Source organism: Synchiropus splendidus, chromosome 15 (assembly GCF_027744825.2).
Source record: "Synchiropus splendidus isolate RoL2022-P1 chromosome 15, RoL_Sspl_1.0, whole genome shotgun sequence".
NCBI classification, from domain to species: domain Eukaryota; kingdom Metazoa; phylum Chordata; class Actinopteri; order Syngnathiformes; family Callionymidae; genus Synchiropus; species Synchiropus splendidus.
The window spans coordinates 10642055-10655916 of record NC_071348.1 but is presented as its reverse complement, the minus strand read 5'-3'; the positions used below and the strand labels follow the sequence as shown (position 1 = coordinate 10655916).

The following is a 13862-nucleotide window of genomic DNA, read 5'->3' as shown; positions in this document are numbered from 1 at the left end:
GCCTACGCGCACATACACAAATATATTATGAATTCAAAGATATTTTAGGGAAGTGTGTGTCATGCCAGAAGTCATTTGGCAGACGAATTAAAGAACTTGAAGAAAGCAATGCATTAAAAATGTACAAAAAGTGGTGGTTCTCCTTCCATTTTAAAGTACAAAATACATAAGACCAACTGGAAGAACCACTCTGAATACTAAACACTTGGACTGGACGCAAACATGCCTAATGAACTTGACAATCACAGATTTTAATTCCTGTAGATGCAGAGGATTTACTCAGACATGTTTCACTTTTAAAAGTTAAAGTGCAGTTGCAGGGCTTTTGAGAGTAAAGCAATCTTTCATAGTGTGGCATATTTACATCTGAGTGAAATGAGAACGGAACTCAAAACTTCGATTTGCATTGCAACATTTAATCTCTGCACAAGCAGTCGCAGACCCATGGCCTTCAAAAAAACATTTTGTTGACTATTTCACACTGCTTTTCAGTATTTAATCCGTGAATTCCTCGCAAACTCAAAGGCTTCTATTGAAATAAAAAATTCTCATGGGAGTCCGATTACAGGGCCGATTCACTTCAACTTCAAAGAACAATGCTTTGAGGCTCTATCTCTCTTTTACCCAGTCATTTTCTTTGATAACATCCCAAATTAGAGACTGATGTCTGCGAGGCGGTCACCTCAAGCCAACAAGTTGACTTTGCACCACATGGCTTTTATAACTGTACAATCATCAAATTTTGAACACTCTCAAACATGCAGTGACAAATCTGCTTCCAAAATTTAGGCGAACAAATAATAGCCCGATCTTCCTCACTTTGGTGCTGGATGGATCTTCGCTTGCCTTGCTGTTGTGGAAATACCGATTGAAACGCAAAATCCAGCCACTGAAGCTTGAAATACCTGCTCTTCCAATGTTTGCAATGAATGCTAATGAGTTTTTAATTTCCTTCTATTTACATTGGATCCCATTAATAGTGAATAATATGCAGAAATATTGATTAAGTCCCACAATGTTTCATATTCCAGGGGAATATGCCTGTGTGTTTATGAGCGATCGCTAAATGGTTTTTCATTAGTCTTCCCTGAGCTCTTAACAACAGAGGCATAAATTACACACTAATCCCCACAGAGACGTTCTCCCACTTTCCCTCATCAACCTCATTATTGCCCAAGCTTCCATGATCCCCTCCACTATGTGACCTTATTCCAATGATATCCATTTCAGCACCTCTGCCGCCTCGTTGACGTAACTTTTTTATTGGTATTTTTTTGTTTATAATCGCTAAGATAAGTGCCAAAAGCAGGAGTAATCATAGATGGAGTTATTGTTATAAATATTTCTGACCAATCCTTCCTTAAACCAAAGAAGGGCACAAGCATTACAAAGTGTTTTTGGTGGTAAAATGGCTTTAAATGTGCCTTAGGAATTGCATAGATTCACAACAGATCAATGGTTTATAGACCTCAAAACGTTGAGCAAATGCCGAACAAATCAAGTAGATTGATATATTATTATCCAGCGTGAACATTTTTGATGTTATCAATCATTACCTGCTGAAGTCAACCTTGGCTAACAGGTCATGCCGCTTCCTAGTCTCCTTCTCCCGCTTCATCTCCACCTCATCCTCACCAGACAGGATGTCTTCATACGGAAGGTCCTCCAGATCGACGTCTCCCGGCATAATAAACCTGATGGACATGGGCAAATAAACGCCAAGAAAAAAATAAGAAAGTGCTGCCCCCACAGTCACCTACCTGCCCCCATCTTCTCTGTTCCCGATGGCTATGAGGGCTTCAAGGTCAGTGCCCTTCAAGCCATACTGAAGCAGCTCTTTGGCAGCATCCACATTCTCCGGGACACGCTCCACGCACTCATGCAACACCCAGGAACGCTTGCGGATCTTGCTCTGAATTACAGAGGCGGAAGAAGGAATGAATTTAGGAGGAATGACAGTATCAAATGACACAGCATTAGGAAGGGCACGGGTGAAAATTTGCTCCAAATTGGAAAAAAATGAGGCATGAAATAGAGTAAGGTGGTTGTGCTATACCACATCCCACCACTACACATCCTTTATATCCCAGCGCACACGTAAAACATCAAATGCTCAAGGTGTTTACAGCCAGTGGCTTTAAAATTCATTTTAACAGTACACTGAATAATTGTGCAAATTACCAGATAGTCTTGTATGGAGGCGATGCTGACAGTACTTTTCCTCCATTGCCGCTGGTACACAAGGTCAGAATCCAGATTATAAGCTTGGGCGAGAGATAACGCCTCACCATATTCCTCGTTGTCAATCTGGAGATTAAAAAAAAAAAAGATTCACATGGATTTAATGATTAAACCAAACCGCTATTTATGTTTGAAAATACAAAATGAAGAATGACTATTACCATTTTAGCAAATCAGAATTCACTCAGATTGAAGAAAGTACGAAAAGTGAAGCCATTTTTTACGTGCTTGTGCTGAATGTGAAGCGCGACAAACATTTTTTTTTTCTTTTGAAAAGAGGAGGTCGTGAATTTTCCTCATCATTGTCAATCAGAATAGTTCCACATTTTGGTCTTGTATTGTGAGAATGCCAACTTGGAAGAAAAAAATACAAAGGAGATGACATCTGACACACAAAGAAAGGGGGAAAAAATGAATAATATTGGGAGTCACCAAAGACAGAATGTAAAAATGAGTGAATTTTTAAAAGAGAAAATGCATATTTATCAGTGTCAAATCTCCCGTTTTGTCTGTGTGGCCATTGGCTTTGAGGATAATCCCCTCAAAACCAAGTCTGCAGTCTGCAATTGCGTGATGGGCGACCTCAGCAACCAACAAAAACAAGATGACAAAAAGAATCCATGTAGAGGCCCCTCATTCTAAAGATCAGGCCACAGAAAAGGCTTCACCAATTACAGTTAAGAATAGCTTTAATTACGGTAGTTAAAAAGGACAAAAAAAATAAGATAAAAAACCTGAGTAAAACCAGATTAACTCTATGCATCACTGAAATTCTGTTTCATGCAGCGTTAGTGAACATGCAGCTACACATACACAGAGTGACCATCAATATCCTGTGTAGGAGTACAAAGCTCACATATTAGCAGACTCGGTTCCTCCAGGGCACAGAGTTCCCCACGCAGTAAAAGCTCTCGTAGGAGGACATCAAAAAGAGCTCCGTGCCCTCAGTGGTCCCAGCTAATATAACGGACAAGGTCAAACCACCTAGCTCACCTTCAGACTGAAAACCTCAATGTAATGTCCAGGCTAATTTGCTTGGAAAGAGGCATCATGAAGGACCCAAATGAGCACTCAAAAACCCTCCACGCTAAGCAAACTACATGGCTTTTGATGAGTCAGTGCATCTAGTGTTTACATTAATACAGTACAGAAGTAGCATTTCCACAAAAAAAAAATCACAGTCCTAACTGTGAACTTGTCAACTTTTAAGTGTTGGTGTTCTCCATCTGCAACATTTAAAGATCATTTATGCATGCATTGTCAGTAGCCTACTTCAGCAGCAGTCTTACTTTCTGAAGGACAAGATGAAAAACATCATGCATCACTTATTGCAACACGAACTATGGACCCAAACAAACTGACAGACTTCCACAAGGTTCTTGTCCATTGAGTCAGAGGGAAACATAAAAGAACAACCCCTAAAGATTCACAGCAGCTGGGGAAACGCCACGGCCACCAAGTGTAACAGAGAGATAATAATGATAGATCACTTTTAAACTCTCCACTGCTTTAACTGATGGTGATGACTAATGGCACCTAATGATGATGGCAGTGATGAAGAAGCCTGATGATGATGGGTCATAAAAATGACTGATGAAGCATGCTCAAACTTGGGACCACGGAGGGACGACGCCCCCATTCTTCTGCTTTATGATAAAGGATGTTGTTGTCTTTGCTGCAATTTGTAGCAAGTCCTAACAATAGCCATATTTCTAATGTGGCAATTAGCATTTGAGAGAGAGAGAAACCCTTGGGAATATGAAATGGCCTCGAAGTGAGTCTGAGCAACTTAGAAACTCTGGTACACAGCCAGCAGACAAACAATAAACACTTTCACTGAGCTGGCAAAAGGGCTTATTTAGACAGTAACCAATTTAGTGGACAAATCAGTCTCACAAACCATCTTTCTACGCAGAAAAACATCTGAACTCAGAGCTTGTAAAACAAACACCAGAGAGAATAACAAGAGCATTGTATCTCCTCATTAACGTGTACTGAAGTCCAGACTTATGAAATATGTCATTCACAATTACTCAAGTAAAGGTCACAAATCTGAAGGTCGTTTCAGTAACAGTACTAGTAAGACAAAGACTCAACAGAGAAACTAAAGACTGTTTATGAACTGTCTATTTATTTAATTATAGGATGTTTTAGGATGCTTTTTGACTGAAATTTCTATGCCAGCACACTACTTTATCTCTGGAATTTCCCCACTAGGAGAATCCCAACTTGGGGCCATCGATGTGCAAGGCACTCAGGTGGCATTGGTATGCCCTCGCTTTTCACTTTTTCTGATGTCAATATGATCGTGGAAAGAAGTTTGATCGACACCAGTGTATGAAAGGTGAACGATAAGTGCATTTTTATGAATATGTGGACCATTCATATCGGTTCTTACCTTCCTCTGGTACAGTTCTTCAGGTGTGGTGGATCTCAGACTGACCAGACGGTAGTTCTTCATGACAGTGCGTGGACGCTTGCGTGGCGGGGCGAAGCGCTCCATCTCCGTAACGTAGTAGAGGCCCTGCTTGATGTAGCCAAAGTAGCGAGCTTTGGCAGACGACTCGTCGTCCGAGTCAGATTCACCGCCATCATCTCCTTCCTCTTCATCACCAGCTCCGGGGTTGCTTTCCAGACGTCCACGTTTCTGGGCCAACTTCACCTCGCACTGCAGGCGGTGTAATAAAAGCATAAGTATTGGCGACAATTTCTTGCATCAACTTCAGTTCCTTTTTTAGCTTTTAGCAAGTGAAAACCCTTAAAAGCATGGCACTGAAAATCATAAATGCCCCGACCAAAAATAAATGATTCTGCACAAAAGAGCCTGCAGGAAGGGATGAATTAAAAATGAATCATGAAACGCTTTGGAAAAAACAACTGACATCTTGGTGGTAAACACACTTGAGGTACATGAAAAAGATGCTCCTGCCTTGCTGCTTAAAACAAGACAGCGGCAAAGAAATATCATGCGCCCTGAGCGAGGAGCATATGATCATAAACACACAAGGTCATGTTGTTCGAGAATAAAAGACTCAGACAACGCCCAGTCTTTTCACACACACACACAAAGCCTTCTAGAGGAAAAAGCTTGTGAGATGTCCCCACCCCCTGCTTCGATCCCCACTGAAGTGAGCTGATGAAACCTTTCCCACAAGTTGGCATCTGCCTGGTAAAGAACACTCCTTTCTATTCGATCAGATAAAAAGTGAAATAAAAGAGAATGGTGATGTGGTAGAGGTTGGTGGGGAAAGGAGAATCAAGGAAACCAATTTCATCATCACACATTACTACGCAGTCTTACAGCTGGAGCATATCATGTATTTGTATAAGAAGTTTGAGGCAGTTAGCATTAAATAATACACTGCTCATGAATGCAAATGAGACATAAGCTTGCATTGGAAATGTTTACAAATATATTTTAATGCAATTATTTTATATTGACACTGAAAAATTACATTCATTTGCACTACCTTTTCAAAAGAAGTTGCTAAGCAAGACGTCAATTTACTTCAACTGCAGCACTAATGTGCAAAAAGTCAAGTGAAAATAGAAAGGAAATAAAAACAGCATTCGATTGACTATAGGCTTTATTGATAAATACATCTATCATATTCAAATACTTTAAAGGTAATATTTCTGCTTGGGGAAATTAATACACCAGTGATGTCTTGTATATAGAATGCAACTGCCTATTCCTTTAAGAGAAAGAGAGATATAGATGGATGAAGTTGATAAGTCACATCATGAGGATGTAGGAAAGAGAGAGCAGCCATATGGTTTCAAGCTGAGATTGCTCACCACAGTGTGTCTTGAGGATGTTTTATGAGGTTATGCAGTAAAAGTATGAGGACAGCATGACAGTGGTACAGTGGCACTTAATACGCGACTGGACCATGATGTTTGTGGATAATATAGTGACGTGCAGTGACAGTAAGGAGCTGCATGATCGGGTGAGCTGGAGTGAAAATGAGTCAGCAGAACTACGATAGTATTTATGTGTGTAAATGAGAGGCAGGCAGAAGGAACAGACGAGGAAGACACTAGGAGTTGAGTTAGTGAAGACAGTACTAGACAGAGATCGACAGAGGTGAAGATTAGAGTGAAGGCTGGTGGGCGACAATGACTGTCAGGAGTAAAGAGAGCGCTAGAGTGAAATAAAAGCTTTACAGGACGGTAGACAGACATGCCATGATCTATGGTTTAAAGAGAGAAGCAGGTGAAAACAGTTCACATGTTGGAGATACCAGGCAAGAAACACAACCAGCGAGGTTCAAACATGCACCATTAAATGATGACATCAGAGGACAAGCATAATCCATAAAAATGGCGGAGGAAAGATATATAACATCATTTTGTGGCATTACATGTATGTGTAAACCTGAAAGTGTAAGCTACAAACCACGAGTAATGAACTGTTAAGCCACACATACTTTGGCAAAATTATGAATACATTATTGGTGAAATATTCATTAGCTATAAAGAACAGTGTCCAGGTGTATCCTGCGCAAAACACAGGTTATATTCATATACTTATAAAGTACTTTTACTTTCAACACCATAATCAGCTCGCAACCTGTGCAGCCTGCAGACTGCTGTAAATGAGTATTCGATCCCAGTCACTTTTAAGGTTCATGAAGATATAGCATCAGCACACCGTTGCATCAGGAAGTCAAACTGAAACGCATAATGGAAAATGAAAATGTATTTACCTCCAGACTCAGGAATCCTCCATCATGTGCAGGTGTCACTCGTGGAGAAGGCTCGAACCACTCGCAGGATTTGCCCAGGAGGTTCCGGAGCGTCCGGACAGAAGAGACTGTGACTGAGCCGGAGCAGCGAGCCAGAATCAGCACGTTTTCATTCCACCAGCTCACGTCGACTAGTGGATAGTACTGTTCCTTTTCTGGGGAGTTTAAGAAGCATAACAGAAAGGAGATGAAAATAATCGTTGCAGAGATTATACTCCAAATCAGCATGATTCATATGTCATGTTTCTATATATTACACCATGCTATAGCAGCATGTAGGTGACATGTTGGTCCCTCACTGCTTCCCGTCTTCAGTCCCAAAGTCTTTTGGCAATTTATCTTGGTTCAGCAAGCATCATTTAATGCTCATCTGACTTTGCAAAGTCACAAGTATAAATTCTTGGACATGCCTGTCAATAGTGGAGGCGGGAAGTGACATGACAAAACTATAAATGATGGAAAACATCCTGCAGCTTGTCATTTATCTGCTCAGCATGTGCGCACTTATATCAGGCGAGAATTGCCAGCAGGGAGAAATAAAGATAAAAAAAAAAACAGTCTCGGAGTTTAACTGTGATGGCAAAGGAAAACAGCATTCTATGTCCTGGATTAGGTGCTGTCTGTCTAAGTAATAATGCTACACAGCATGAAAAAGCTAATGGAGGAAATGAGTTGTGTGTGTGTGGTCATTGTTGGGGACGATGCATGGCAGGGCCTGTCACCCCTCAGTCCTGGGAGGCTACACCCAATTAGAGATAATGACCTGTACCAGGTAAGAGAAGTAGAGCAAGGAAGTCCAGGGGAGGCACAAGGTCAATGAGGGCATCAATCTAGAAAGTAAGGGCTTGCTGAAGAAGAGGATGGAGTTTAGTGTCTGAGGCATGGCTTGGCAGTGGTGCAAGGGCTGTGCTAGATGGAGAGAGAAGGAGAGATGGAGGATGGGTGCTGAGGACAGTAGAGAGGATATTCACGTGTGGTTCACGTGACGTTTGAGCTCAACCTTACACAACGGATGTAGACCTCCATAATGGAGGTAAACACTAAAAAAAAACACCACACTCTAGATGGTTTTCAATAATAGAAGATCATCATTTACATTGAGTGTGTTATATGGTTTGGTTTTTCGGAAAACTTTGAAAGAAGCACACTTGTTTAATCGAGCAAACTTATAAACTAGTGAGCTTGCTGCTTCACAAACAGCCAAGGATGTCACTATATTTGCCCCCAAACTGCCAGAGAAAACCTGTGCAGCCATTAAACTGACAAATATATGGTCCACTGGAAAACAAATCCACCGACTGACAAACCAGAGTAGTAAAAAAAATGCTGCTGTGTGACCAAATAACTGTGTCATTCAGTGGATAAAGCATGTCAAAGATCATAAAATTGTACTGTGTGCTCGGCTGTATCAGCAGAAAAACTTGTTCCTCCTTCAGCCTGCAGGCTGCAGCTACCTTTTATTTTCTTCCTTCTCTCCAGCGACGTCTTCCACTCCGGATTGATCTCCTCAAATCCAGGCTGTGGGCAGGAACGAGGGAAGAGGGAGCCAAAAAAAGAGAGAAAATTAATCCTGGCCAACTCAGTCAGACAGGCATCAACCAAGAACAGGCAAAATACAGTGGCAATCCTTGATAAAAACAGTGCAAATATATACAAAGACAGACACACATTACTGCAAGTACAGACTGAACAGGTGGGTATGCTCAATATCTTTATGGAAGAGAGCAGAAAACCTGCTGATCCTGGTCCCACGCTGCCCTCTGCTTCAGAGAGGGGACATCCCAGAGAGACAAACGACCAGAGAAGTGGATAACAGCCAACAATGTGCCGTCGGGACTCAGGCTCATACGAAATACACCATCCTGACGTGACAAGAAAACACACTTAGCATGTCAGACAGGATCCTTCTGTGACAAAAGAGATGTTCTACAATGCATGTCAGTGCAATGTCAGTTTCAGTTTGAATAGTTAGGAGGCCCAAATGACCACTAAAAGTAACACAATAATAATTAACTTGATTGTACAGCAAAAATAAAGATTGAAAAGATATTAATTTTCAACTTTATTGGAGCCCATAACTGCATTTTTCTTCAAATTTTCCTCAAATTATGTACAGGACAAAATAGATTTCTCTGGAAACAGAATCTACAACTAGAGTGGGATTTTGAAATGTCATCCATACTGTGCTGTGATCATGTTGAAAATATTGGCAGGAGAATCGCCATGCATGTTCATTCCTATACCAGTGAAAGCTCAATATTATGAACACGTAGATATGTGTCCTTGAAAGAGGGAGGGATCGATAAAATACAAGCTCAGTGTGCATACCTTTTCATCTGCTTGCCTCGAAAACAACCTGAAGCTGGGGATCTTCAAGAAGCTTCTTTTCTGGTTCTAAAAAATGTGAAAAGGTTTTGATAGTGTCTTTTATGTTCACATGCGTGTGGTCGCCTCACCATGTTCATATCATCCTCGTAGCTTGTGACCTGTTTGTAGTGTGGTGACCCAGACAGAGCTCTCCAGGCTGTGATGCCATATGACGAGGCCTTTGAGGTGCTGTCACCGCCTGACTCGCACCCCCCCACCAGCAGCAATCTAGACACCGAGCACGTAAACAACATTTTCCATCAGCTCATCCTTTAACACACAGAGATTGTCAACTTAAAAACAAACCCATATTAAACCAGTACGTCAGGATGTCATGCAATCATGGCAGAGTGTAACAAACAAGGTCGCATCCAGACAAAACAAGACTATCTCAGCAAACTTTTCCAGCTCAACACTGCCCCCTAGTGATCGTCAGTGGACCTTCAATTTCAAAAGTAATAAAATGAACTGAATGAAATGAATTCCTCTTTTTTTTTTTACATTTTGAACATTGATCATCACAGCTTCACAGAGCAGATGCTTGACTCCATCCAACAATCATGATCTGCATACGCTCAGACATGGAGACACGTGTGTGACTGTGGGAGCTCATACAAAGCCAGGGTCATAATGAGCACATCTGCGGAGACTTTGAGTATCTGTTACCACATCTGCACACATATTTCAGACTTTTTTTTTTTTTTTACACTTGCTTCCATTTCTGATGCTCAATCATCGCTCAACACTTGACAGTCCCAGCTAGAATCTATTTAGCTGCCAAGCTGAGCGTCACTGGCCAAAACAAATCTGGTTCCCGCAGACTGGGAAATGCAGTGAAGACTCAGAGGCCACGGATGAGAGGCAGACATACTGTAATTAACCAAAAGTGTTTAGAGTGAGTCACTTCTCTGCCCAATTTGTGTCACTCCTGAGATGCCAAGACATCATTAATATTCCTTTCGACTATTAAATTGTTATAACATAAGTTATAACAATCACTTGAAAAATCTCTGGCCAGGATTGCCCATCTTCTATTCATCTTTTTTTTTCAATGCTACACAACCCAAATATTTAGAGGGAGGTTTGAACCTCAGAATAAGATAGACCATGAGAGTCAAAGTCAAGGCCCGGGGGCCACATCTGGCCCACTAATTCATACTGTGTGGCCCACAATAGCTTTAAAATGTACAGATCCCTCAAAATTGTCTTCTGAATATTAAAGCCAATATTTTTGGTCTGAAAACACATTTCATCCTGTGACTGCTTGAAACTTTTACTTCTTTGGGCTAAGCTACACCATCATCGACAGTTATCAAACGTGAAGCAGTAAGAAAAATAAGCAACAAAATCAACTGCCTATGACCAGAACACAACTAATCTGTTTCTGTAAATTATATTATAGTGTTGAATGAGCTGCATTAAGCAGAGTGGAACGCTACTGCCACATAACTGAGCACCTGAGAGCAGGCAACATGGTAGAAAGGAAGCCAAATTAGACACAGAGTGAAAAAAAAACAAAAAAACAAAATTTTTTTGGAGGAAAACATGACCCTTTTTCAGGCACAACATGACTGGTAGTGATTCACTGATGCCATAAATGTATTTTTGGGGTGAGAAAGTACAGTACATCTACATTTTTACATCCTAATTCAACATAATTTTATATTTCCTCTTGAATACAATTTTCTGTCAGTTTGCTACTGTGGAAGTGCCATGCAGTCGACTCACAGTGATCAATGTAATACATATTTGCAAACTTGTTGACGGTACCATAGCGTATACTTGTTTTCCCCCAAAAAAGTAAGTCATAAATCTACAACTTTTCAATTTAGATTTCTCATGAGGTAGAGAGGACTGCAGAGCAAATGCAATAATCATAAATATGAAATTTAGGGTTGATCGGAGACTGTAGATGAAAAACAAATGACTGGGTTTTTTTTTTTTGTTGTTGTTTTTTTGCTGACTCGGTTGTTTTTTAGTTTGGCTTTTTCCACAGAAACTCACTGCAAGTCCAAGTGTATAAAAGCCAAGATGCAAGAATAGAATAGCATAGCATAGTATAGCATAGCACAAAAACAAAAGCAACATTGGTCAAATGGCCATTTAATCTAATCTAATAGATAATAGATAATCTAACATTATTAGGAGTATTTTTTTCTGCTATGGGTAATGGGTATGGTTACTTTAGAACAACACAGTTATGTCAACCACACAACATCTGAAGTAACAGACAATGGAGGAAAGAACAGGAGGATAAAAAAAAAGACACTGTCAGAAGTATGGCAGCTCCGCTTGGCTTGGCTCAGCTTTGCCGTGTTTTGGTCTGCTTTACAGTAAAAGAAAAGTACCACATATGCAACAGAGGGAATGTAAATGTAACCACACAGCCATATGAAACTGAAGCTTGAAAACAACTCACCGATGATGAGGGTGGTAGATAGCCGAGGTGATTCCATGAGAGTAGTGTGAAGAGAAACTGAAGCTGTGGTTTTCTTGGAAATTCTGATTGGTCCCCACGCTGGGAAACATAACAAAGGGAATGATGAAATACGTTATTGAAAATACACCTGTTAATGTCTGGATTGCAAAGAGCAAGAATGAACAAACGTGTAGAGTTCACATATGTCTGGGAAAGAAAACTAACCTACCAAAAAACAAACACTAATGCCATTGTCCAGGAAAGAAAGATGTGGTCAGTAGTATGCAACCACCCTAGCTTTTAGTTGGGTCCAAATCCCTCTTAACCTGAGTGCAGACATAGTACAATGTCTTCAACTGACACATGCAGAGGTGTTAATAGATGTATCAAACCACATTACAGTACCTGTTAATGGCAAAGATTGACAGCGTTAGATATTGATATATGATACTGTATTAATAAAGACTGGTTATATGAGCACAAATAAGTGAATGCATGCTAGCATGTGTGGGGCACTGGTCTAATTGAATTCTGTTGAGGTTCTGAAACTTCAGATAGTGACAGGTTGCTCACTAATTGGCGTCCTCGTGAGGGGAAAGCTGCTGTGTTCCTAACAAATGGTGAAACACAATTTCATCCAATCTCATCATTCAAAATAAACAACACAAAAAAAAATGTGCTGACGTAGTAGCCAAAAAAACACAAGGCGATTTTCAGGGGAATTTCAATAAAGAAATTGGATCCTAACAAACCACTTGTCTGTGGTGACCATCTTGAAAAGTCTAGTTCATGGCCATCTAACCGATCATCTTGAAGCCCAAATATCTAATATAATGTTCAGTTTTGGAACTGGCTCCAACTTTTACACATTTGGCTCAGGCTTTTGCCTCATCTATTGACTTGACCGGAGCTAGTTTCAGTGCACTCCTTATCAAGAAAGGCGTCCCACAGGGATCGATCCTTGGACCCACCCTTTTTGCCCCAATGGCTATCACTAAGCCACTGTGGTGGATTCAGAAGTGGCATGCTGATGATCGACCTTTGATTAAACACCCCAAGATCAATATAATCTGACAAGACTACACAAATGACCCCACTACTTGGGGAGGCCAGCACTTCTTAAAATGCCCATCCCTGCCATGTTTGTCATTTGCAGAAATGCTCCTTTCAGCACACACATAAGCACTCTAGACCGCCTGCCAAACCAACCACCAACATTCATTGGTGCGCATTAATCTGCTTGGTTTGTTCCACCTACTTGTGTCAAATGGTGCACATTTAATCCTCCTTACAGCATTTGAGAAGCCAAATCAATTCCGTTGACACTAATGAAAAGTTTTCCTTCTGTATGTCTCTAAAAACACTACGGATCAATGCTCTGTCTTTAATGGTCTTATAGAGAGCCGTTTCTTGCGGTACTTGTTTCTTTATTTGCACTACTTAATAGGCTAACAGACCTGGTGAAAGGCAGGAAAATAAGGACCTGTTCCTATCAGAGAGAAAATACTGCATTTTACTTTACGCAAATGATTTCGATGCAGTGTTGCCATCTCACTGGATGGTAATTTGTCAGTAGTCTGGGGTTTAAATGACTGTATCATCTGTTATCTAGTTAGTAGTGATGGGTTGAAGAAGTTTCATGACACGTTCTGATTTTCAGAGGCCACAAGATAGCACTGTCTGCTTTGGACTCGAGCTAGCGATGGGCAGATGAGGCTTCATGAAACAGCCTTTGGATTTTCAGAGAGCACAAGATGGCACTCTCTGCTCTAAACTCTTTAAATTTGAACAACCATTCTGATGAAACCTCACATGATTTATATACCAAGGGTTCTGAAATTTAGGACACTGTTTCATGATACCTCATCGACCCATCACTAGTAAGACGGTAAACAGGCGGTCCACAATTTGTCAACATAACAACCATGAAGTCACCAATTGTACTCAGCCAAGCACAGTTGCTCTGAGCATATGCAATCTTCAGAAAACTGTTGCTTTAAATTGCTGGTGGAGAAATGAATTGATATTTTCCACTGCTTTCAAGCATGGATGCCAACAGAGATATGCATCGATGAGTAAGATTCTGA

At 40.7% G+C, this 13862-nt stretch overlaps 1 protein-coding gene across 1 annotated transcript in view; it reads right to left on the bottom strand.

Moving 5' to 3' along the window:
- nbas (NBAS subunit of NRZ tethering complex) overlaps positions 1 to 13862 on the bottom strand; it is a 146667-nt gene that overhangs the window by 116178 nt on the left and 16627 nt on the right. The window contains exons 9-18 of the mRNA XM_053886996.1: positions 11776 to 11874; positions 9446 to 9584; positions 9318 to 9383; positions 8723 to 8851; positions 8444 to 8507; positions 6951 to 7144; positions 4640 to 4909; positions 2182 to 2307; positions 1761 to 1912; positions 1557 to 1694 (exon numbers count right to left, since the gene is read on the bottom strand). Of these exons, the coding sequence (XP_053742971.1) occupies positions 1557 to 1694; positions 1761 to 1912; positions 2182 to 2307; positions 4640 to 4909; positions 6951 to 7144; positions 8444 to 8507; positions 8723 to 8851; positions 9318 to 9383; positions 9446 to 9584; positions 11776 to 11874 (1377 nt within the window). The remainder of the gene's footprint in view (positions 1 to 1556; positions 1695 to 1760; positions 1913 to 2181; positions 2308 to 4639; positions 4910 to 6950; positions 7145 to 8443; positions 8508 to 8722; positions 8852 to 9317; positions 9384 to 9445; positions 9585 to 11775; positions 11875 to 13862) is intronic.